This window comes from Argiope bruennichi, chromosome 5 (genome assembly GCF_947563725.1).
Source record: "Argiope bruennichi chromosome 5, qqArgBrue1.1, whole genome shotgun sequence".
NCBI lineage: Eukaryota > Metazoa > Arthropoda > Arachnida > Araneae > Araneidae > Argiope > Argiope bruennichi.
In genome coordinates this window covers 13,036,454-13,064,043 of record NC_079155.1, presented here as the reverse complement: position 1 = coordinate 13,064,043, position 27,590 = coordinate 13,036,454, and the positions used below count along the sequence as shown (strand labels likewise).

General features: G+C 29.3%; 1 protein-coding gene across 1 annotated transcript; it reads right to left on the bottom strand.

The window, feature by feature from the left end:
• Positions 1–2,908: 2,908 nt before the first annotated feature.
• Positions 2,909–22,704, bottom strand: LOC129969533 (UNC93-like protein). Its single transcript, XM_056084144.1, has 3 exons — positions 21,890–22,704; positions 13,680–13,947; positions 2,909–3,242 (listed from the first exon to the last, which is right to left on the bottom strand). Exons 1-3 carry the CDS (start codon positions 22,466–22,468, stop codon positions 3,013–3,015), a joined length of 1,077 nt encoding a protein of 358 aa, XP_055940119.1. The 5' UTR covers positions 22,469–22,704; the 3' UTR covers positions 2,909–3,012.
• Between the last annotated feature and the right edge of the window lie 4,886 nt (positions 22,705–27,590).

Below are 27,590 nucleotides of genomic sequence, written 5' to 3'. Positions count from 1 at the left end.
AATCTTTTTTGACAATGATACTGAAATGTCATCTTAGGTTCAATAATTAAAACCCTTCCTGCTCTTTTTAATTTGCCAAAACAGTTTACAAGCACCCTCCGTGATTCCAATTTTAAATGCGATTTTCCAGGGATATTTGAAATTTGCAAATTGATGTTATAATGTCATTTAAATATTTTTGCCATTAAACTTAGGTAGCATTTTAAGTTTCGAAGTACTATTTTTTTATTTAAAAACTTTCAAATGTATTTGATTTAATTTAATTTTCAAACATTTTTAACTTTTGATTTAAATTGAATAGATGTTTATTCAGTTTTTTTTTTAAATGCAAGGTTTAGAATGGTTCGTTTCCGCACTTTTTTTGACAATCATTTGTAATAACGTTTCATCTCACATGAGAAGTACATGCACATGAAACATACCATGGGTCTAACATTTTTAATGTTATACTTATTGGATAAAGGGAGGTAGGTGTAAGGAGTGGTGGAAGTTTGGGGAGAGAATGTAGGCTAAGGACCTTTCCTCATCTTATGAACACTATGCTAAATCACGATTTTTATCTTAAAATATAATTACATATTATCTTTACAAAATATGAAATTAATCGAATAAGCCAAATTAATGTTGAAAATGAATTGACCGCATTTATTATACTTTCACATAAGCACAACTCATTGCTTCTGAATTTTAAATAATTTACTAAACACAAATATTTAACGTTAGGAAAAGTAAATTTTACATTGTAATACAAAGATTCTTTTTCTTGCGATATAATAATTGTAGTTATCACACAATTTTTCACTTTTAGGTTAATGCATGAGTTACCAAATATTTTCCTTCCTTCATTTTGCAGTTTGAGAGCAAAATCTTTCACAAAATGTACATCACCTTTTAATTGATCAATACACAATTACGACAGATATATCACACAAATGTGTCATCATCTTTTGAGTAATAAATACATAATTATGATAGATATATCACACATTTTAATCTCATGTTCTTAACACTTGCTAAAGTTAAAAAAAAACACGACGATGAGTTGGATGTAATCTTAACAATGAGAAATAAATTAAAATGCAACATTTTCAAGAAACACTTTTAAAATTCAAAATGACTCTATCTAAACAGGGATTTCCAACATATTATACACCCAATTTTTACAAATATTTATTTTTAACCCTACAATGCATATTTTTTTTTCTTTATACAGGCGCTTATACTTACATACTTTTATATTTACATACTTTTACTTTCCCGTACACGAAGTATGGAAAAAGTTATTTAATTTAAAAAAATTCAAACTCTTGAAACAGGCCAACCAACATATTTTCGAACTCTCTGAATCTGACAAACACATTTTTGGCATTGGGCATATCTGTCTGCTTGTGTCTGAAAACGATAACTCAAAATTGTTTCCAACTAGACGGTTGAAATTTGGTACATAAAATAACGATCATATTTGTAGATTTTTATCAAATTTTGAACAAAATTCACTGAAAGGAAATCTGTCTGTCTGGCTATACTAGTACAAGTCAATTCGATAACTGCAAAACGCAAAGCACTATTAGATAGAATTTGGTGCACAGACTTAACATCTAAAATATAAATACTTATCAAATTTTGAATTAAATTCTTAAAACGGTAAAGCATCAGACGATCTATATTTTCGCATGCACACAGATTCAATAACTCATACACTCAATAAAATGAGTCAATGAAATTTAGTATGCTATCTTATGACTATAACTACTTTTGTGTAAAGTTTTGATGTCAATCGGTCGGCAAAAATGTATCCAAATACATAGTCACGCTATAAATTTCATAAAAATAAACGATTCATGCCAAAGATTAACATTTTGTAAATATTTTCAGTTCCAATCCACGTAAGGAATTCAAAATTCACAATTATTCAAAAATTAAATCAAATTGTAAAATCCACAATTATTCAAAATTTACAATTTTAGGGGTTCAGGATTAAACATTTATAGAAGTGTATGCGCGAAAGTTTCGAGGTGACCACACCTGATAAAATTATTTGCTTGTAGAAGACCTTCATGCACCGTTATTTTATTAAAAATGTCTAAGGAGCATTTATAAGTACCGATTCATTTTCAATTTTCTTTTGCGTGTAATTTTTCTCAAACAATATAATTAGATGCTAATTGAATTGACGTCGGAGTCATATGAAAAAAATAACTGCGCATGCCATTAAATAACTCAATAAATTATGACCTACGGTATGTGGTGACGTCCAATTCTTTTTACTTCTGTAAGATGAGCAAGAAATTTCATAGCAAAAATGGCCCAGCTAACACGAGGTTTATAATATGAATACGAATTCTTTGGCAACGTTATGCATCGTAGGGTTAAAATAAGTATTAGGTGCTTGAATGTATTTTAATCACCGACATCTACTGGGAAACATGCGAAGCATTTTTATAAACGACAATGGTTTTGGGTTTGATCCATTTACTAATACTTTAATGTTATCATTTTGAAATTTTTTCCATTTAATATTATTAAGTTATTCAGTATATAAAGATCCCAACCGTGGAACGCTTTAAATTGCATTTTCGACATTCATTGTCTTTTTGTTTGATCTGAAAAAATCTGCTGTCGAAGCCTATCAGACAGTTTTAGAAACTTATGGTGATGCCACTCCATCATATACTAATCGTCGGTTTTGGTTTTAACAATTCAAGAGTAGTGATTTCGATGCCAATGATAAAGAACGGCCTGGAGGACCAAACAAATTCGAAGACAATCAATTTCAAGATTTATTGGATGAAAATTTGAAAAAAGTTGTAGAAAATGATTAAAAATATTTAATTGATATATATTATACCAATGTTTCTCAATTAATGCCTTTTCAAAGTGAAAAAATGATCAAAATACATTCAAGCACATAATATAATATCACATATATCGACAAATATAACACTGTTATTGAGATCATTATAGATAAAATACACAAAAAATTCTTCTCATCATCTTTCGGAGGTATAAAATTCAAAGCATGTCCGTCCGGTTCTGCATTTGGCTTCGATGGTGAAGTCTGAACTCCACGATCGTGTACGGAATGATGGAGACTGCCAGGAAAATGGCCAATCCCAGAATCTTGATTTCCGTACAGAGGTAGGGACTGATGCAGAATGCGAGGGCCATCCCGAACCACTGGAGCTGATAGTACGTGCAGAAAGGAGCTTGCCAGTCATCCGGGAATGTTGCGGCTAGGAAAGCTGTGAAAAAGAATTGGTGAATAAATTTTGGGATATTTTGGATTATTGTATATATGAAATAAATAAATGAATATTGTATGTAGATGGATGATATATATATATATATATATATATATATATATATATATATATATATATATATATATATATATATATATATATATATATATATATATATATATATATATATATATATATATATATATATATATAACATTATCGAATAAATAAAAAAAGAAATGAAAATTCTTCTTCGAAGCTAATGCCAAATAAATCCATTTCTTTACCGTAACATTAACATTGGCAAGAGCACACGACTAAAAGATGGATGGAGCTATAAAATTGATTTACATTTCACTGAAACAATGAAAAACAGTTACAAATCTTGTTTAAATTAATTTTGAAAATTTATTGAAATTAACGAAAAAATCACATGGGAGTGAAATTGATATTAAAAAGTTGAATTTCAAAAATATTACCTTAAAGTAATTTTTGGCAATAATATAATCCGGAGCTTTTAAGGAAAAACATTACATTTTAATTCGAATTTAGTAAAAAAATTTAATCAAACCTACTACTCAAGAAATACCTACAAGTGTAACACTCTTTAATAATGCCAATTCACTAAGCGCCAACCCCTTCGAACTGTGACACTTTCTAATAATGCCAGTGCGCCAACCTTTTCACCAATCCAAAGTACGGCAGTACGATGCCAGCTACAAAACTATGAGCATGTAAACCTACTAACCTTGTGAATTAATTATATTCAGCTGTAAATTTAAGTATTGGCTAAATGTAGAATTGTTGTTGTGTGATTGTGATTGTAATGCATTGTATAATGGTTTGTCTATTAAATCCTTTTAAATTGTTAGAGCCCGTTTTCATACATTACTCCTACACAATCGAAATTTGGTATCTCTATATTTAATAAATTGAATTTATCATATATTTAACAAGTTGCATTTTGTGTATGCCAATTTTCTTAATAAACAATTCATTAAATAGCATATCAGCCTAAAAATAATATTATGCTAAAAGGTCAATATGCGTCAAAATAATTCACACAACATCTTTTATTAAACCAATACCCAAGCACGTGAAACAGGTTTATCCTCCAAACGAATCGATGCGAATGACATGAGAATAATTCAAGTGCATACTCTACCTCTAACAAATTTGATTTCCTCCCTTCAAATATGCGATCAGAATGGAGAGCTTAATCAGTTTATCTTATCTATAAAGTCGAGTTTAATTGAAGCCGATCAAACAAGGACTGCGTTGGGTCGGCTGCAGGATGTTCCGATCATACCATTATAATCGACTCTTTCTCTAATGAGTTAGTTATTTGCAAATCGCTTTGGCTGCTGGTTTGCGAAGGAATAGCCTGGGAAGTAGGAAATCGATTATCCATTTTCTCGATTCTTTGATGGAAACCACATAGTTATTTATTTCATTAATGGCTATATAAAATATCGAAAAAATTTGTGCGTGGTTGTCAATCATGAAGTTAAAAAATAGAATAGTAATTTTGCTATGAAAATTATAGTATAATTTTCATTAATCGAATTTCCTTTTAATGAAATTTTCTATAGGATTTTGAATGACATTTATATTTGATTTATCTCCATATAGTGAAGAATAATTTCTAAATATAGAAGTTTTTCTATCTTTTTCTTGAACATTTGAGTTTTGAACACACACACACACATTGAACTATTAGAGTATATAGCTATTGAATACGAGAAATAGCAATTACACACACACACACGCACACACACGCACGCACACGCACACGCACACGCACACACACACACACACACACACACACACACACACACACACACACGCACACGCACACACACACGCACGCGCGCGCGCGCGCATTCAGTTTTGGGCTCAGTAGGCCGGGCCGAAAGGAAAAAATATAAAATGGCCTATTCTCTACACTGTTCTTTTGGAAATGTTCTTTTTTTGACTTTAGAAACGTGGAATAAGAATAGCTATTTTCGTTTCGTCCATAAACAAGAAAAATTCAAAATAGCAATAAACATGCAGAAAGGAATAAATTGAAGAAATTATGGTAAGAACATCAGGAAATATTGTTCGGCAGAAGAGAAAATATCTCAATGATGTTAAAAAAAATGGTGTTCTTTACTGCGCAAATGCTAAACAATTTAATATTAAACTAAGGCGACTTATTCTCTTTCCAAAAAATCCCACCAATTGTAATATTAAAACAATTCTAAATCAAATCAAAGAAATATATACAGAAATGTATGCAAAATAAAACAAATTATAAGCACCTCCTAAAATCATGAGAAAAATATGGCAACTAACTATATGAAGCTCGCATGTAAGTTGAAAAGAAACCGGAATCCGCATATTTATATTTAATTTCCAGGAGGAATTCTTCGAATGATTATAAATATCTTAAGAAAATATAAGGCTAAATAATGAACAATATCTTTGAACGGGTTATGTTTGTTAATTGATATTTTTTAATTACTAAACGAAAATTTTGATTATCAAGATACGAATTCATAGTCCAGAATTAATTTTAGTTTTGTAGCGAGTTGAAAGCTTATAAGAAGACACACACACACTTATAAGAAGAATGATACATTCTTGTTGACTCTGTTTTTCTAAGTATCTGATTTTCTGCTAGGGTAAAAAAAGAATTTCAAAAAGTGCTTCAAGCGAGAAAATTAAAAAAAAAAATTGATATTAAAGTTTGTATCTTTACTTCGCACTCTTGTCATTGACTATGCATTTTAGTAATTTTGAATTTTCCTCTTTATTACTTTGAATCAGAAATGTGATTCATTGCTGCTTTTCCTATCTTTTTATTTCTTCTGGAGGATAGAGTTTGTTTCTGATATTTTATGTAAAATATCAACTGTGAAGACAAATTATTTATTCGAAAAAAGTAATAAATTACATTAAGAATAAGAAGGGTGTAACATCTCTTCGATAAATTTAAAAAGATTTACTAAACCTCAAGTGATTGCAAGTTTATTAGCAAATCGAACATTAAAATCTAATAAGAGTGATGATAAAAAAATTCGCTTTGCTTCCAAATGATTAAGTCAAATGATGCATTTGAAAATTATTCTCACCAAAATTTAATCACAAATGATCCAATATGCATATGCATAGATCCAATAGGTAAAGAATAAATTATGTCCCATTCATCATCAGCAGATTAACATCTGATTTAATTTTCCGATGAACAATTTCTTACTATCATTAATGGATTATTTTGAATTTAAAAGTCTCCTCTTCTCAAAACGGAATAAATTTACGCTCATGTGATGCATATCAAATGCACTACATTAATTTCGGTATCCATCTCGCATTTTATAGGAACATAAATTACGTAATATAGATACATAGTGTTAGACAGCAATCTAGCAGATTGCTGTCTAACACTTAGCCTCCACTGTCTAACACAAAAGCTGGCCTTGAATCTTTCTGCCCACAGTAAAGATACTAAGGCAATATTATGCACATTGGAAGGAGACACCTTAATGCGTATGCTTCGATTCTTTTTATGTTCGACAGTACAAATCGTTGCATGGTGGCCACTGAATGAGTAGCTGTTATACATGTTCATCGGTGTTTTAAATTTCTCTCATGGCGACTGAGCGAATGAAGCAAAGATACCGAATCAAATTATGTCAAAAACAAATTAATTCTTAAATGAAACAATTCCCAAGATTTCGAAGGTGTTTGGAGACAGTGGAGGCTAACACAAATAAAAGAATATTTCAACAAATTAAAAAGTTGTTATACATCATTGGAGAGTGACTAGTGTTCTAGGACGCCACAAACCCCTCTGAATGCAGATATTGTTGTGAAAGTGGAAAAAATCTATTTAAAAAACATGTTTTGACAGTGATCAAAGAGTACTATCAACAAATTTTCCACCAATTCTATGATGCATATCAGCGAAAAGGACCAGACCTCTGGATAGCGAAAAACTAATAGTTATACTATGACAATGTTCCAGCATATTCATCGCATTTGATCCATAATTTCTTAGCGAAACAAAGATTTCATGTCGTTCCCCATCTTCTTATTCTCCCTACACGGCTGCTTACACTTTCTGTTTGCTTTACAAAGTTCAAGATGAAATTGAAAGGGCCCCGTTTTGAGAGCAGAGAAACGATAATGCAACATGCAATGACACAGATGAACTTCATTCTAGAAAAAGCTTTAAAGAAGGATTTTTCGGTAATGAAAGAATTAGGGAGCCAAGTGTGTGAAGGTGCAAGAAGCCTACTTTGAAAGGTCCAATTACACCTTTTTATTTGGCCAAAGATCGGATACTTATTATACAACCGCCTTCGTTATCTCTTTCTTATGCTTTGTGATAGTGTGTGATCTGATTTCTATATTAACCCAGGGATCAAGCAAGATATAATCGATTTTTATATACTCAGAGCTCCAAAAATCTATATATATTCTGCCAAAAAACTAATTTACGTGATACATAAATCATTCTTATTTTTTATTGTCGATTCACCAGAGTTAAATGTAAACAAAATGCCATACAAACGTTTCAAATTGCTTGATTGAAGGTTTTTACAATAGCACTTAATTCAACGCTTCGCGTAGTCAATTAATGAAGCACCCAGCAATTGTTGCAGAATATAAATAACTGCTTGGACCTAACAATAAAGTGAGACTCCTAATTAAAAAGTATTTGAATAACGTATAAATATTATTTTTTTATTTATGTGCATGGCTTTAACATAAATATTTTTTTAAGAAATTTGTGTGATATATGTATAATGTGTACATGAAAGATACTGACGGTTTTTATAATTTTTGACTAAATTAATACGATATGCTATCAGCTTCTCACCAGTATAGTATATATTGGTGAGAAGTATAGTATATTGCAAGATGATGTTTAATGTTTTAAACATCAAACAAATGCGATGAAACTGCACATAATAACCCTTAAAAATATACAATAAAATGTATATATAGAATTTCTCCATTTTTATGTTTTTAAAGGAATCAAAGGAATAATGGTGCAAAACCATTGGAAATATTCTTTGGAGAACCCCCCCCCCAAAAAAAAAAAGTGTAAATGAAGGGAAAAGCGAAGATTCGCATGTAATTGATGGGTAGCAATATATTCTTTTGCATGCCGTATTTCTTATTTTGAATCTCTTACTACAAAGTTTACAAAGTTTTTTTTTCATTTTTTTTTGCCTTATAAATATATTTTTTGAAACTTCCGAACTCATGGCTAGATTTATTTCCGAATAACAATCCGACACTTGTCAAACTGTAAGAAACGCAATTCTCAAATGGTAAATGGTCTGCAAGGGGAAGCGTGCTGCACAGTGTGGCAATAAAAACAGAGACCGCCATTCCGCCAGCCTGCAAACTCATAAAAGGGCTCTTGCCAGCGATATTCATATTCGTCTCGGATTTAGCATGGAAAGAAAGCAATATAACAAGCCACAGGGGCCATAAAAAGGGCAATATAAAAGAAAGACTTTTGTATTTTATAGGCGAGAATAGAGGTGATATGGATTACAGGAAATGCGCGTTAATTTAGTGATGGATGAAAGGAAATGATCGGAAACTCAGGTTTGTTGTCAAATACTTCTATACTATTTATTTTCGTAGATTGAGTACTGATTCGTAGAGTGATGATTACTATACTTTATTATACGTAGTGTAGAGAAAGTATAGCAATGGTAAAAAAAATTCGAGATTTTGACGAATCTCCACGTTGTAAACTTCCCTGATATCGAAAAACATAATTTTTGGAAAGTGTCCTTCCGTTTGTGATACTCAAAAACGCTTTGAGTTACACCGTTGACGTTTGGTATAAGATCTTTACACCGAATTGGCAGATTTCTGTCAAAGTTTGAGCAAAATCCGTTCAGAGAAAGTATGTCTGTCTGACGGTTCGAATATAAGTTAAAGCGGTAATAACAAAGCGAGGCGAGCTAGAATGATAAAATTCGAAATAAAGGTTCAATATATGTAATGTAAACACCTGCCAAATTTGAGCCAAAACCAACTATGGGTTGACTTTTTGTTGGTATGTACTTTCAGAAAAAGTAAAAGCGATAATTCAAAAATGAAGTCACTTAATTGTATCAAATTTGGAATAAGAATTGGTGACTACAAATGCAGTGTTGTGAAAATTTATTGTTGCAATCGTTTGTGGAAAACATGTCTAACACATGGATTCGACTTAACATCTATAACGTAGACATCCATCAAATTTCGAGCTAAATCCAACCAATAGCTGACCGTATATCGATCTGTAGTTCCAGAAACATGTAAATGGGATAATTCAAAAACACACTGATCTAATAATATCAAATATGGCAAGGGATTATGCGAGTACAAGTTCAGTTTTATATCAAATTTTAGCTTCAATCGGTTAGGGAAAAACGCATATAAAACACCAATTCGATTTTCGGATACTATTAACGGCATTCGGGGAATTAATCGCCAAAAATCTCGCCAATGATGATAGGATGAATTCAGTAAAAATGCTAAATTCAAGCCAAATGTAAATATTTGGTAATTATTATGCGCCAATGTCATGCAATGCGTCCTCTAAGGGTAACACTTCTTTCAGAAAGTATGCAAGAAAGTTTCGGGGAGACCATTCTCACTAGTTTCAGATAGTAAATGCATAATGATACAATTTGAAAATATATATATAAAAAATGAATGAGATTTCAATTTTGTACTATCCATGTTTGAAGATCGCATTGTATATATTTATGAGATAAAATATAACATTAAATGTCTGATCGACTAAAGACTATTATTATATAGTAATACCTATTAGTATATAATTAGAAACATTTATTTTCGGCAGACTACTTTGGTGAACAGTTTAATATCATTTCAGATATATATATATATATATATATCTTATGTATAATTTGATAACATAGTTACTTTAATATTTAAAACTTCCCATTACGACAGGCTTTTTTCAATAGTTGCCTTGCACTTATTCTATTTACTATGTACATAAATGTCCAAATTGCACCCGCGAAGTTACATGGCGTAACTGCACAGACCTTCCTGAATATTGCCGAATGATCCCTCATATTTTTTTTTTAATGAAGAATAGGCAGTTTATTCAAGTATTAAAATGGTGTAGCATATAACACTTTCAACAATATGTTAGCTAGATTAAAAACATATTGTCACTAAGGTGTAAAGAACTACGCCGTTAGTTTAAGTAAAAAATTAGATTTATAAGGACGAAATAACGCACAATAGCATGGGACTGAGAACTTAACCCTAACTGATGGGACTCTTATGCACATATAGAATGTTCAAGAACAATCCATTTCGAATATTTAAGAAAGATCTAGAACCTTACAGAGATTAGATAAACAATAAATAAAATTTTAAATTGAAGAATGCTATTCCTTGGATGAAACACAGCGGCTGCGATTCGAACGATGGAACAACGAATTATAAATCAGAAACTTCGCCCACTGTGCCACAGCGAGTACTATTTATTTTGATTTGCGAGGCAGTATTAATAAAATAAATAGTCATCACTATTGATATCGAATATATTTCTTGATATACTTAGAAGGCTATATTGACAGATTCAAAATAAAAAATTATTATGGACAAGAAATTAAAAGTAGTTTTTTCTTTATCAATGAGCATGAAAAAATAAGTGAATGAATTTGTATGCCTTTGATTTAAACATAGAAAAAGAAGCACATTACTAAGTATCTGTTTTAAATATGAAAACAGTTAAAACTGATGAAAATAATTGTTGGAATTTATTTCTATAAGTATTAAAAAATTTCTTAAAATAAAGGAAAAAATTTGGTAACAACTTAATTGATATAACTGAAAAAATTTTTTTATTTTTATTTCAATATAGTATTAAAGTGACCTTTACTTGAGAATATTTCCGAAAGTTATACCCAAAAAAATTAAAATAGTGCTCTTAAATAAATAAAATTCTAATTACGTTTCCGGTGAAAATGGCTTCGTGAGCTACATTCAAATTCTCTAGAGTATATTTACTAAATTTGGTAACTCGAAATTAATCTTTTCTGTAAAGTATCAGCACACAGACACATTGATTTTATGAGAAGTGGGAATATATATTCTTTATCTGTAATAAGTATAAACTTGAATTTTTTTTGTCAATAATGATTCGACATCGTTGTTTTTATTTAAAATAATTGGGCGTGCATTAAAAATATTATATATAAAATGAAATCGAGGAAAATTTGGGAAAACTAATATTTTCTTTTTTTATTACAAGCGTTTGATTCAGGTTTGATTTCCTGAACAGTTCGGAATTACAAACAGAAAAGTATTTCCTTAGAAAACTTCAAACCGAAAGAGGTGTTTATAAAATACCGCTAGAGGAACGGAGAAAATCAACACAAATCACCGCGAATGGAAAAGAAAGTTTTCTTCGAAACGACGACGTTTGCGATTCTCCTCAAGATGAACGCAGAACGTGCGGAAAATGCAAAGAAACACTTTGTCGGTTTGATCACAGACAAAGAGTTAAGCAAACTCAGCAAAGTACGCTGGTGGATGGTTCTATGTTAAAATATCGATTTCTGAATATTTTTATGGGAGGTAGTAGTAATAGAATGGTAAGAAATAGATATGTTTGAAATGATAAAAACCTCTCCTCAAAAAAAATATCATGAATGTTTTTACGTTAATAATTACTGTATATTATTTCAAATAATTAGAAGTTGCATATTAACGTTTAATGTAAAATATAAAAATTGTCCTAAAAAATGGAAAGGAAAATGTGTTTTGAGAAAAAGTCATTATAATTCTTATTAATTCTATTTGTATTTTCATTTTAAATTTGCTTTCAGATGTTTTATTTCTCATAATTTTGCCTAATATTACATAACATATTATTATGCCTAACAACATGTATGGACAAAAGGCTTCAAATACAAAAATGTTTCGTAAAGATTTTCCGAATGAATATTAAAAAGAGCTTATAACAATTCCTGTATTTAATTCTAACCAAAGTTTTTTAAAAATGTAATAGTGTGATTTGTGAAATATGTAAATATTTTTTATTGACGATCCATCATGCACTTCGTACAGAATTGGTTTGAAAATATCAGTATTTTATGTAAGAATTTGCAGAAACCATACATTATTTTTGAATTCTCTAATTACGTTGTGAATTATTTTACTATAAACTTTCCAGGCAATTAAAAAAGATTTGGAACAGATATTACATAAACCACTCTTTTAAGGGAAATAGACTTATAGTGTTTTGATATAAATACTATAAAATTAATTTGTAAAAATCTGTTTGATTGTAAGATGGTTTTTTATTAAGAGTACCTTTAATTATATTAAATTAAATATTCTAAATTTATCACTGAATTTTATAGAAATGTTAGTTATGTCAATGTAATTTCCTTTATAAACAATAAATACTACTTTACACACCAGAAAATTAGGCAACACTTAAAATCACTAGATAAAAGTTATTTTGTTCAAAATCATACTTCATATTTCACATAGTAACCAATTCATGTAATAATTTTCTTATTATATATTTCATTGTAAAATGAATTTACTTGTCATAAAGACTATATATATATATATATATATATATATATATATATATATATATATATATATATATATATATATATATATATATATATATATATATATATATATATATATATATATATATATATATATATATTCTTCATGTTTACGTAAACGTTCAGATAAAGAAAGAGGAAAAGAAGAGAAATCTTAATAAAGTGTAGAAAATTAACCACAGGATTAGTTTATGAGTACATTTATAGTAATTATTAGCTACCTGTCAGCCAAATTTCATTTTTACCAAATATTTTAAAACACACTCTTTTTTTTTCGTTATTTAGTAAGTATAGGTTTTCTGAAGTAACTCATAATTCAAATTCTAAGAAGTATTAAACATCAATTCAGACCTCTAAAATATATTGAAAATTGTTGGCCGTGTAATTTTTTAAATTTTATTTATCGTCAAAAGTTAAAATGTGTGGTTACACGGTTTTAAAGTTTGGGTTACAGAATATATTGCTAAATGATACGAATATTTACACTTCCATTGCAGCTAAGAATATTCATATTCCAATTATAATTTCGAACTAGAAATTTACGAAGCTCAAAAATGGATGCATGTTGTTAGCACGAATGCTAAGATTAGAGTAGTGAATAAAACATGCTTGACCTTTTGTTATGGTTATAGAATGAATTACCAAGTTTAACTATATGCCTGCATTATTGCCAGTTCATCGGCAGTTTGTCCGAAAATAGAAGCTCTGTCCCCGGTTTCTGTTGTAATTACTAATACATTGGACAATGTTAATAATAATGAAATAAAGATATATAAGGGATTTAATCTTAAAAAAATATCGTTTTCCATACTTAATGTTAAGGTTTCCCAGATGGCATTGCAAAGTCCCCAACCTCCAGAGATGACGTAAAACACTGCCGCATCATCTTTCACGGGAGTCCAAAGCCACAGAACCATCAGCAGACCCGATTGGCACACAAGACCTGCGGCCATTATGATTGGTCTTTGGAAGTGCTGAGAAAAGAGATGTACTCCAATCGAGCCAAGAGTGTGTGCTCCTCCCAGACACATCATGGTGAAACTTACGGATTGGAGGCCCAATGCACAACTTATATAAGCCTGGAAAAAGAAAAGCTTTAAGTCATTTCAGGAGAAAAGAAGATATATTTTTAAAATTTACTTTTTACTTAATTACTTAATTTACTTAAATTTACGTTTTAAAATTACTTTTAATAAGAATAGTATTTATTCTCTGAAATGATTCAAGAAAAAAGCAATAATTCTGAAAGATTTAAAAATCATAGTTAATTTTGTAAACTCTACTCTGAGATAAGTGCCTTAAAATAGACAAGTATTGAAAAAGGAAGCATATATTATTTTGCTATAAATTATTTTGAGATTTATTTCATTAAGTCAGTAAATTTTATTCAATCTAAAACTGCCTTTTCTTATACTTTAATAGTTCATGTGACAGCTTTTGAAACGAATGATACAAACATAATGCAAAATAATTTGTATTCTGAATTTCATTTTCTGCCACTCCCACCCCCTGCTGGCAAAAGCTCGAGCACAAATAGTGATATCATTCGAGCGTTAGAGAAAATATAGATCACACAAAGAATTTTCTTTTAAACATCGCTATTGCTTTTCAGTGATGTATTTTCGACATATTCAAAGAAACTTTATATAATTTGAAAAAACTTAAAAGAGGAAACTTTTTAAAATTTTTAATTTTTACAGTTTTTTTAAGTCCACAGTACTCGATCAAAAGCAAGATCACATTTTATGATCCTGAGTAATATGAATATATTTAACACAGAGAATGGAATGATTTCAATTTAGCATTGATTGGAATCTATTTAGCTATATTAACAACTTTTTCGCTGTTTTGTATCGGCATTTCATTGAAAATATTATTTTTAAATAAGTTATTTTTAGTTTTTATGTTTTGAAATTACTGTAGGAATGTTTTAAGACTGCAACTCCCCGAATTCATTAAGTTGGGTAATTGATTTTGGTGGTGTTTATTAGCACAAGAACACTATTTGGGCACGATGATTTAAGAAATTGGTTCAATCTAGAGCAGATAATAAAAATATTCTGAAACAATTTATTACGAAACTAATTCAAAGAGAGTGACAACTATTGAAGGTTAAAATATTTTGCTGTTGAATTTCTAAATGGTTGAGAGCATTTTAAATTCTCCTTCATATTAGACTAATCTAAAGTTTGAACATCCTTTAAAAATTTCGGGAAATGGAAAGTTCTTTACCCTCTTTTAATTAGAAGATAAATTTTTTCTCCTTTCGATTCCTAAAGGAATTACATTTTTATTTTTTCTCATTTACAATAAATCTGTTGATTACATATGCAGTCATATAAAGGGGCAGTGGTACACAATTATCTATAGTGTAATTTGAATTTCCACTGATTAAATGGTTGCAATGTTTAAGTAATACGACGGATGTACCAATATGTATGCAGAAAGAAAAAAATCTATTATTCTGTATCGATCGTAAGAAAAAGGTTAAGAGATTAAAAGAGCACACCTGTGTTAACAAATTAATTAAGGAGTATTATAAATAAGATTTTATGTTAGAATTGCTTTCTATGAAACAACTGGTCTCTAAAGACAACATAAAAATAAGAAAAAAATCCCGGAGAAGCATCACTATTTTCGATAAGTTTTTAAATAACACTTATGACCTATTGGAAATGGTAATTCAGCATATCACTTAATCAATCCTAGTTAAAAAAAAAAAAGATTTTTTAAATTTGATTAATAGATTTCTCTTACATGCTTACTGAACAACATTTTTTAAAAATTTCAGTTCGACAATGGCTTTCTGGATCTGGTACTTAAGGTATGTGGAAAGCTAAATAATTATTATTGTGCGATGAATAAAAATCTTTTTACGTTTAAATGATTTTTTACATTTTCTTTAACATTATAAAATAAAATTTTAAGCACTCCAATTTATATTATATAAAATGGAAGAATAAAAGATTGCATTCAGAAAAATAATAGCATCAAAACAACTGAAAATATCGATTTTTTTTAATAGAATATGACAGAACCTTTATTATTCATGAGATTAGTTCAAACATAAAAATTCATGGAATTGGTTAGAATTTGTAAACTTTGTAAGCTAGTTCAAATCTGGAAAGGACTGTCAACACCATAATAACAAGTGAATGTGTAGCAATCTGTGGAGTAAAAAGATGTTTGAATAACACTTTTACAAACCACTTTCGTTTGACTAACATTACAGAATTGTATTATATATAACAGCAGTTTTATTCACAAGACGCAAATAAATGGGTCCCATTTTGTTTCGGATATTAGTGTCCTATATGGCCAGGCATTAAGATCGATCTCGATATATTACTTGCAACAGCATCTGTTATGGCAAATATTTTCTTCTTATTGCCCCCCCCCCGAAAAAAAACAAGCTCACTGCAGTTTTTTTATGTTTTTAGATCGGAATGGAAAATATAATGCAGATTTACTCTCTGTTTGTGTCGAAATCTAATAGATTCATATACAACTTACATTTAATAGCGGCTTTTAATGAATGCATCATGATTTAAATTTTTCTTACTCAAAGAATGAAATGCACGTTCACTTTCTTATGGAAAGTCATTATTATAAATATAAAAGAAAATATATGAAATTTTATGAGTGTATCATAGTATAAATTACAGATCTTCTAGACATATTAAAATAATTTAAGGATTAAATTGCTGAGGATTAAAAAATATAAATATTAACATTTTTAGAAGATAAAATGAGAAGAAACATATGAAATATACTCCTTAAATCCTATGAATCAAAGTATAATGCCATTAAAAATATGACGTATTATCTTCTATTTAATAGATATGCTATCGTATAATTCAGCTGTTTCTTAGATTTCTTGATGGTTTCATGCAATAATTGATCAGAATTATTAATGATAATAGGCATACAAAACTCGTATTTTCCATTTCTAAACAGATGATATAAAAGGGAAATCTGCTTTATAGGAGTTACATGAGAAATATAACTGGAAAGGGACAAATTTAAACTGAAACCTCAATTATTTTAGATAATTTTTTAAATTTTTTTCCCTACAAATATATATATATAAAATATATATTTTTCGAGTGTAAGCAACATAAGTTCATTGCTTCTATAGAATGAATGCAAAATTTGGCGCAGTTGCTTTTACAAATATTTCTTTCCTTCTTTTCTTCTAAGTTTAGATTTAGTCGAAGTCAAAATAAAGTTTTGCGAATTTATTCTGTCCAATTAATGGAAACATGTACTTACTGTGAGAGTCTTTCAAGTAGATTGAAATAAATAATTACTAAATGGCAGTTATAAAAATAATTGAATTAAATGTATATTAGAATGAAAAATAGTTGAGTAGTTAAATTTCAATACATCAAATGGATAGTTGATTGCAAAAATACATTTCAGTTTTATTCAGGTTATTTCCATTACCGAGGAATTTAAGAAATTACAAATGTTACTGATACATTAATTTTTAAAAAATCTGAACTGAAATGTTTTTGAATTCCTGAAAACGAATTCTCTTTTTATGTAGATACGGTTAAGTTGATTGGAGATTCGTTTATATTGAAAATTGTTTTATTCGCATGCAGATTTCTCTTTATAGTGGAGTTATCAAATGACTCTTTATCCTTTGGGTTAAATGAATCCTCCTAGTAATGGATTGGATGATATTCTCTTAGCCCTTTTTTTAGAAGTGATGTAGCGTATTTATTGCTTTTTAAAATGGCTAAAAATTTTCCATTATTTTCATGAATACAATTTTAATGATGTTTCCGGTTCCCTGAGACAAAAGCAAGGGATTATTTAAGAGATCTTAATGTTATCGCGTTTTAAAACATGGTAAAACTCTTGACTCCATTTCCAGTCATATTCCACAAATCCTTTACTTTTACTCTCATAATTAGTATAAACAAATTTATGAATGCGAAAGTAATTTAGGTTCAATAAATGGATGCAACGGTTAAAAGTATTGGAACAAACTTTTGAATCATGGTAAAGTTCTGAATCTTTGATCACAACTAAATGCTTCATGTTTCATATCTTCCGTTCTCACCTGATACAAAATTCAAGTGACAAAGGCTCCCTGCTTATAAAGTTCGTTAGAATCAGGACACTCAATTTTTGAACAGCGATTACCAGTTACTTTGTAAGCTTGAGCTCAATCTAGGAAAAGCTTTAAATATGAATGTTTGCTAGGGAGACTGTTGAATTTTAAAAATCTCATCTTACAGTGGATAAAGTATTCATAGCAATTTCAGTGTTTATCTATGCTTGATAACCTTTCGATGTGAAAAGTTTTATAAAATGAATAGAGGCCTTTTTTCAAAACTATTGCACCGCCGATTACAAATAGTTATAAGTTCCTTGCGAACAACGACAGGAAGAAAGTTTTGAATATAATACGGAAAAGAAAATTAAAAATCGGCTTGTATATGTAATAAATTTTTTTGTGACTTCGTTTGGTCAAGCAGGTAATATTCCTGCTAGTCCATTACTGTGAAGCATGTTCGCAGTCACTGCTGTTCATTCGCGGTTCGATCCATATATGGTTATCTAAATCTTCTGAAATGATTGGAATGTCATAAATACTGACTTATGTCATTTTTGAGTGCCACAGTGAACATGTTTAGCATTAGAAAAAGCTTCAGATTGTAATAAAGTGGATTATTTCATTAATATTACCAGAGTAATCAAGAGTCATTGCAAAGCAAATTATTAATACCCCAATAAAACCTAACCGTTTTCTGCTTTGTTTTCAGTTTCTTTTTATTAATCATTGTTTATAAATAATTTATAAATTTTTGTAATAAAGTGCAGCTATTTTAAATAGTCCTATCCATTAATAATTCTCATATTCATTCATTTCATATCCAATTTCATTTTCATTAATTTCATACTCATTTCAAATTCATTTGATTTGATTTCATATTCATTATTTTCATATTCATTCATTTCATATCCAATTTCATTTTCATTAATTTCAAATTAAACCCCTTTTTGTATTCCGTGTTACATTTTTTGAACAATGAGCAGATGAAATAAATGCTAAATTACCTTACTTTCTTTGCTGGCCCTGAAATGCATTCAACAAACAACAACAATTAATAATGGATTGTTTGCGGACTCGAATTGGCATAGCAAACACACTGAAGGTCGTATGCTTATAAAATAACTAACGTTTGATTATTGCTTGTGTGTCCAAGTGAAGTGATCTTATATAAACCTTTAAGCCTTTCTTCTTTTTATCGTTATGTACAAAGAAGCAATGCCAATTTGTAACCTGGACGATAGTTTTGAATCAACTGTATGTGAAATATATCTAGTAAACTGTTTTCATTTTTAGACCTTAAAAATAAAAATAAAAATATTTCAAATAATTTTAAAGATTATTATTTTTTTTCTTGGAAATATAAATCTCTTCTAGTATAAAATTTTCTCAGTTTATGAAAGAGGAATGCTGCTCTTAGAAAATTAATAGGACATTTTAAACATTTGTAACATTTGTATTCTAGAATGATTTCTATAAGAGAGCACTATCCTTATTCATGTTCATGTCCGAGAAAACTTAAAATTGAATTATTTTATATTTAATTAAAAAATCTTTTGTTGTAGCGGAAATGTATCAACATAAAACTGACGCATTTTAAACAGATGTTATGATCATCTTAGACTGTAATTTCTATGTATTTGCTTAAATGTATTTTACATGCATATTTTTTATTTTTGATGTATTTGTTTTTTAAATATCTTATTTTGATTCAAACCCTCCCCATTGTGCAATTTAAATTTTCTTTTTGTTTGTGAGCAATTTTTTTTGTTCTATTTGTATTTGTGTAATTCTTTTATGGTGTATATTTGTTTATATATTTATTTTCCCGTTTGATTTGCATTGACACCTGTATTTTCTGCATTTGAAAGTTTCTTCCTCTATCGCTTGAATATTGACTTATGTTTGTAAGCCTTGTGTTATACTTGTTGGCTCACAAGCAATTTATACCTAAAACTTAAAGAAAACCCGTCAAAAGTAAAACAACTTCATTTGAAAGTAATATTATCTTTTCAATGAAACATTATAATATTTAATAATCTTCCTGGCCAGATGAAATCAAGAATTTTACAATGAAATGATGAAGGAATTAAAGATGTATAAAAATATCCCCGAAGAATTTAAAAGCTTACTTGATTTTTATTAAATTTTCTGCAAGAAGAAAAAAAAATGAGTAGAAACATTAACTCTAATTGTTATTACTAAAAGATAAATTTTTTAAACTTTTCAAGTGAATTTCGAGGCGATTATAGAATAGGATTTTAATTTAAAGTGTATGAAATAAGGAAATGAAAATTTCTGTTTTACCTTATTGATATAAACAATTAAATTATCGATGGATGTAATCAATACACTCAATATCAATTATATCTCAAAAACTGAATATTTAAAATAAAATATATTTTGAAATTCGATGCTTTAATTGCATTTTGATAGGAATGAAAATATGAAAGATTTTTTTAAAGTTTTGTTTTTAGTATAAAATATGAAACAAATGATTTCATTATTGAAATAGTTCAGTAATATCTATAAGTATAAGACCCTAATATATACGGCACAGAAATCGCTCATATTGCGTACTGATAAATGAGAAGGTCAAATTAAAGCAAATCATTGTGTGAATTTTAGACTGTTTCATTTAAAGTTTTAAAAGCTACACTTAAATAAATGCTGCACTTAGTTAATTAATGGAGTTGCAAAATGATTTTAAAAATGTTCTGGGGATAGTTCACCTTGTCACCAAAAATTATCTTACAAATTTCTAATAAAAATTGTCTTTATATCATATCAAGATTCAAACGATTAGCATATTAATGATATCAATTTCATTTCTGCACAATTTTTTCTCTTTATTTTAATAACATTTTTCATTTCTATTTGATATACAATTATGCAACGATATTTTGAAAAGATATGATGGGATTCTTATTCATTTATCAAAATATTAAATCACGGGTTTTAACTCCTTAGTAGGATTTTCAATTTCGTTTTTAGTTCATAATAACACAATTTTAACTTGCAGTAAACCGATTAAATTAAATTCAGGTTTTTCAGACGTATAAAATAATAAGATACATTAAAAAATTGCATTCCATGTTAATCATTTAATAGTGTAAAATTTTGCGTAAAACTAATCGTTAAAATTACAAAAATATTAACAATTTGAGATGCAATATATAAATAAAATGTTTTTGTAATAAAAGAATACTTCAATTCACGCAAGTTATTTTACAATTAATTCGTGGGATAAGCTTTAAGAGATTATTAGGCATAGAGAAAAAAGCCATTTTGAAAATAAGAATTGATGTTATGCATGCAAAGGATGATTGCTATTGGTAGGCGTTTGTTAATAAATTATAATGCGATTACACACAAAAAAACTTTAGTTGATATAGGAGACATATCTACATAAGCGCTGACAATTTGAATACGGAAAACTTGTGGAACATATTAAAATGCTCTTCTTTTCTATTATTAATGTTTCATGTTTTCTTTAACCTCTGTCTAGAGAGCGCTATTTATGTTTCTTTTAAAATGAAGATTATTTTCTAATAATAAAGATATTATCAATTAAAATTTCATAATTGCCTGCGAAATTTTATTTCTGAAACAGTAGTTGTGAAAGTAGACTAATTGTTTTTTCGTATAATTTTTGATTTCATATCTTAATTGACCTATATCCAAAATTCCATTCTTTTTCTTTGAGTGATATAATCTCCAGAGACTTGCATATCGGCTATTTTTTTAATCACTTTGTAAATCAGTCAGAAAGAGACCCTTTCAGCGATCAATCTTTATATTTCCAACCCTATGTTCTATTGTAAGAACAAATTGCTTCTGTATGTCTGATTTACCCTTGAAGTTTGACACGAGGATTAATAAACACCCTGAAAATGTATGCAATAATTAAGTTGGTATTTGAAACATTTTATTTAAAGGAATGACATCTAACTTACTCGAGTGAAGTCTCCAACTATGAAAGCTTGTTCAATTCCAATGAAAATGAGCATTGGCAAAGCAAGACGTACGTTTTTATCCACCAATATAAGTCTCATTTGGCGCATGGTCTGGTGAAATAACGATCTTTCCATTGGATCTTGTTCCAGCAAAGCCTCGACTTTTTCCAAGAATATAAAAATTATCAAAACTCCAATGGCAATGGCTGGTGTAAAAACGTAGATGAAGATTTTGGTCGCTTTTGATGGCACAGTTGTAGTGGACTCAATCACATCTTCTGGATCTGATTCCACCGGATAAATTCCATTTTTGCACAATCTTTCATAACACAACTCAGTATGCTGGATAACTGTGACTGCGTCTTCTGTAGAATTTGACAAAGAAGAGCTCTCAGAATACATTCCACCAGCATATTCCATTATTATTGCTGCAGCGAGATTTCCCCAGAAATAAAACGACTTTGAGGTGAGAAAAAATATTCGCAAGTAGCGTTGTTGTATTTTGTTCCGCATGGCTTGAGTCACGTATGAAAGTCTGGATATGTTTCGACTAAGGTATGATTTCTGGACTCTGATCATTGGCCCCAATCCAAGTCCAAGAAAAATGGCACATGTTATCAATGCAAAGGGATGGTAATAATGGAAGGCGAGCACATACAATGCTTCTAATGACGAAACGATGAAAAACGTCCATTTTATTCCAATTTTGTGGTCAATGATAGGTCCACAAATGCATGAAAAAGTTGCAAAGAAGTACAGGATACTTAGAGACTGCAATCCAATAGCTGGAAATATTGAACTTTGAAGACTCTGGAGGGCTGAGAATCCACTAAAACAGAGAACGACAGAGACGGCAAGTATAATACTGTTTTTTATAACTTTTCTTTCCACATGGAGGGATCCAACAGTCTCTGCAAAAAAAGAATTTAAAAGTAATGTAATTGCTTTAATTTACATTTAACAATGATCAGTAAATATATTGTATTTAAAAAAATTATAGTTAAAAATGTTTTGAGTAATTTAAAAATGATAAAAAAAAGCAAGTATTAGAAAGATTAAATTTATCTGCATGTTTAAATTAATATTTTGGAAGAACAAACTTAATCATTTAAAATTTTTATTTATCTACTGTGCAATATATTGTTAAATGAGTAAAATATAGCCGAGAAAAGAATACTTTATTTAGTATTAGGTTGACCAAATGAAAGTGGACGCTTGCGATTGCATCAGAATGACTGCAGCTATAACAGTGTCATCGAACAGAGATATAAAGGGCAGGAAGAAATGTGCACTGCATACATGGTGTTCAACAGTGAAAGCTATTCGTATTAGAGGAAACTGATCGAAAGTAAAGTCGTGCTTTACATGGATAAATCCAGATACTGTTTCAGATTTTTTTATTGCCGTGGGCAACTTTTGATTTATTCCCTGCGCCAAGGAAGCAATATCAATTCAACACAATGCTACAGTACTCTGACGAAACTACTGAAAGCAATCAAAAGCAAACGGCCAGGCCTTCTCACACAAAAAACGATTTTTCTCCATGATGTGCCTGCCGACACGTCTCCCGTGAAACCCAGACGACCTTATAAATTTCCGTTGGGAATTAGTTGTACAGTCCCGATTTGTCACCCTGTGACTCCCACATCTTTGGGTCACTTAAGAGAGCAGGGGACACTTTTCTATTCGGACGACGAAATGGAGGAAGGTGTGCAGGACTGTCACACGAATAACCCCTCTATTTTTCTACAACAAAGGCATCGTCCATGGCGATTCCTTTTGATTTCTAATAAAGATAATTTTTTTTATTCAATCTGCCCACTTTTTATCTGGGAAACCCTAATAGATATTATAATCATAAATTCGCAAATGAAATAAAATTTTCCAAACTTTTAACACAATAAAAATGAATAACATTTATACTTTTGAATAGATATAATTTAATAACCTTTTAATTTTTTTGTGCTTTTTAAAATAATTTATTGTATAATTTGGAATAGATGAAAATATTTCTATAATTGGATAATTATATCGGAAGAAATAAATAATATGAAAAAAAAAGACAGAATAATGTTTTGATAATTGAACATTCAGTTTTCTTGCCTTCAGATTGTTTTGCTATGGAACTGAATAAATTCTTTTCTATATTATTATATTATTATAATTAGAGTACGTTTACTTAGAATATAATATTTAAAAACTAGTACTTTAGTTCAGTAAGCAAAGTTCTAAAATGGGAACTTTACTAATACTTTTAATATACCAAAAAAAAACACCTAATACTTTAGTATTTTTTTTTGAGTTATTTTATCTACAGAAATAAATTTGAATTCATTCAATGACGGATTATTAGATGACTATGCTTTTCAAAAGTGCGAGATCAAGGTAAAGATATGCTATGGCCTAATAATCAGGAAAAATTGGATTTGAAAAATTAAATTGCTATCTAGCTAAAATAAATTTGTTGCAATCAAATATTAGAATATGAAAATGAAAGTTCCTATTCATAACATAAATGCGATTAACATAACTTGGATTAAAAGGTTATTCACAATTATTATGGACACATTAAAGCAGTTTCTTGAAAAGGTGCTTGAATTTTTATCACTTTATATAATTATGCGTTTTGATATACTTAACTTAGTATCTTGATGGAAGCTGAATTTCCATTTTTCAAATTAGCTTCAAAATTATTTCAAGATTCAGATAATTATTCTAGATGAAATGTGCGATTTACTTTGATGATATTATATTTAATAGATTTAGAATGATATTTAATATATTTATAAAAATCTTTAATAAAATAATTTACTTTGTATATTTTAATATAGAATTAAGAAAAATTTGAACAGTAAAATTGTAATGCAGCAATTACAGATATTTTTAAATTCCTTGGTATAAATTTGGTCCAAAATTAATTAATTCAAAGTAATAAATTTCTTAATTAGAATAGATTTTAATAAGGTAATTCCCTTATCACCTTTTTGTAATTAAAATAAGAATGTTAAGAAATTTGTTTCATAGATAACTTTCCGCTTTTAAATTTCCACTCTGCATTCATCGAACGCCAAAATATTAAAAGCCTCTTTTTTATTTCTACGTGACAGTATTTTTGAGATTCAAGATGTGACAAAAATAAACATCACTAATTTATATTTACTTTTGACATTTTGCTGTATTCTTAACATTTACGAATGAAACGCCAACATGAGAAAACATGAGGATGGGATTTATAAATTTGTCTGTCACAGTGCAGAATTATTCTTTTTTAAAGTGTTATTTATTGCTTATATTTTGTGTGCTCATACGAACAGATTCATATAACTTCGATTTTGATATAAAAAATCCTTTAATATGATTTGGTTTTTCAAGAATAAATATGTTATCAAGCATTTTAAGTATTTATTGTTTTCGTAAAATCCAAATTTATCGTAATGGCAACTGCTACATTAAAATCGAAGACAGCTGCTTATAGCTTCAGACGCTTTCACTATACTACAGAGACTTAGGAAAACCACCTGCGAGGACAGAGGAAAAAACTTTCGACAGAAGCCTATTTATATTGTGTGGAAGACGAGATGTTCTTAAATCTAAAAGCTTTTTCCACTACCACACGAAAGATGATAAAGAATGTCTGAAATTGGTCTGCGTTTTCCAAGCCTCTCCCGGGAAAAGAAGATGGCCGAGAACAATATGAGAAAGTGGAAGAATTTAGAAGGAATTTTAGAGGAAAAGAAAAATTTCCCATGCTGCAGATCTTTCCAATCGCGTCAAACTGTGGAATTCAGAAAGAAAAAAAAAATGGTTGTTAGAGTTTTGTTCCTAGAACAAAATTCCAACCTTGATAAATGTATAAGAATTTTTTTGTTGCTGGGAAATGGTTTAAAGGAATTAATTATGAATGAAATTACTGACATTTGAAGAATGTTAAAAAAAAGATCTGACATGTGAAAGTGGATATCTGTCTATAAAAACATGCACAGGTACTGAAATTTTTTTTACAAATGCATTTTTACAAATGTATTTGAAGGGACGAGTTCTTTCGGACTATTGGTTTAAAGTTATCCTTCCCATTTTTTAAACATTATTAAGAATGATGATAAGATATCATCTTTCTGATTTTACTCTCCCGTATATGAATGAAATTTAAACCAATGATTGTACATGATAAAATGGTTTTAAGGAATACGATGAATGAGAATTTATTGAATATTATTCTGTGAAAATTCAACAAAAAAAGAAAGCTATATTTTAGCTTTCTCGAAAATAACAAGTTATGAAATATGTATTATTTATGAAATATCTATTCATTGAAATTTAATCCAATGATTGTACACAATAAAACAGTTTTAAAGGATACGATAAATGAGAATTTATTGAATATTATTGAACAATTTAAGAAATATTTATTATTTGCATTTGCAATGTAGCCAGTTATCTGTACATAAACATTAAATTAATTCGAAGAGAGTCATTTTCAACTCTTTTAGTTCGGAATGCAGACTCTGTAAGTTTTTCCTATCAGTTTGGAAAAAGATCCTATTTAACATTACTTATAAACAGCAATTATAAAATGTATTAGAAATAAAGTATAAAAATTGCGATTAAAACCAGCGAGAGTGGTCTTCCTAAAACTTTCTCGCACACTCAATAATAAAGGTGATATTTTAGATAATACATCGCGTGGCACTGTCGTTCAATAATTATAAAAAGGCTAACTTTTGTCACGAATTTAACATTTTTACTGAATCTCTCGTGACATCCTTGGCGAGTTATTTTTTTGGGGGGGGGGGGTTACTCCCTTGCATGCGATTAATAGTATCCGAAAATCGAATTTTTGTTTTAGATAAATTTTTACTTATTGATTGAGAAAAGAATATTACACAGAACAGCATTTATAGTCAGAAAATCCCATGCCAAATTTGATATATTTAATTCACTGCTTTTTTAAATTATCGCGTTTACATGTTTCTGACAGTACAGATAGCCAGACAGTCAACTGGCAATTGGATTTAACTCAAAAGTCGAAAGATGTATAGACTATAAATGTGTATTCTGGGTATCCATTTTTATCTATCTAGCGCTCTTCATTTTGTAGTTATCGGATTAAATTATATTAGGACAGCCGGATAGACAGACTTCCTCTGAGCACAATTTGCTCAAAATCTGAAAAAATCTGCAAATTTTTTATAAAGATTGTATACAAAATTTCATCCGTCTAGATCAAAGATTTTTTTGAGATATCTTTGTCACAGACAGACGGACATTTCTCAAAAATGTGTTTTACGAACTCTTGGAAATCTAAAACATTCTGGAGATTCGTCAAAATCTTGAGTTCAAATTTTTTTAACGATTACTACTACTTTCTACGTAGACGAGAAAGCAAGAAAAGTCCACGATGTTAAACAGAAAAAGTAAAAAAACCCTCTCAAGGCTGAAGAATATTGCTTTAAAATTCTCATCAATTAACTTATAAACAGGTGTGCTACACAAAATAGTCTCATCCTCTTCTCTAAGCTGCAAGGAGATACGTGAGAGCTGTTTACTCATAAACTGTGTCAGATGAAAATAGCGATGCTTCAATGTTTCGCTTCCACATCAGAATGAATACATTTGAACCAATACTTGTTTAGCCTATATGCATAAGCGTATAAAACTCGAGATTGGATTTCGCTAGAAAACGTTCCCCAAAGACTGAGAG

Excerpts from the sequence above, each read along its gene's own strand:
- LOC129969533 (XM_056084144.1), bottom strand. The coding sequence starts at position 22,468 with ATGATCAGAGTCCAGAAATCATACCTTAGTCGAAACATATCCAGACTT. Across the intron at positions 13,948-21,889 it reads TAGTTGGAGACTTCACTCGA|GCTTATATAAGTTGTGCATT; the intron begins GTAAGTTAGATG and ends TTCTTTTTCCAG. Across the intron at positions 3,243-13,679 it reads CTGGGAAACCTTAACATTAA|CTTTCCTAGCCGCAACATTC; the intron begins GTATGGAAAACG and ends TCTTTTTCACAG.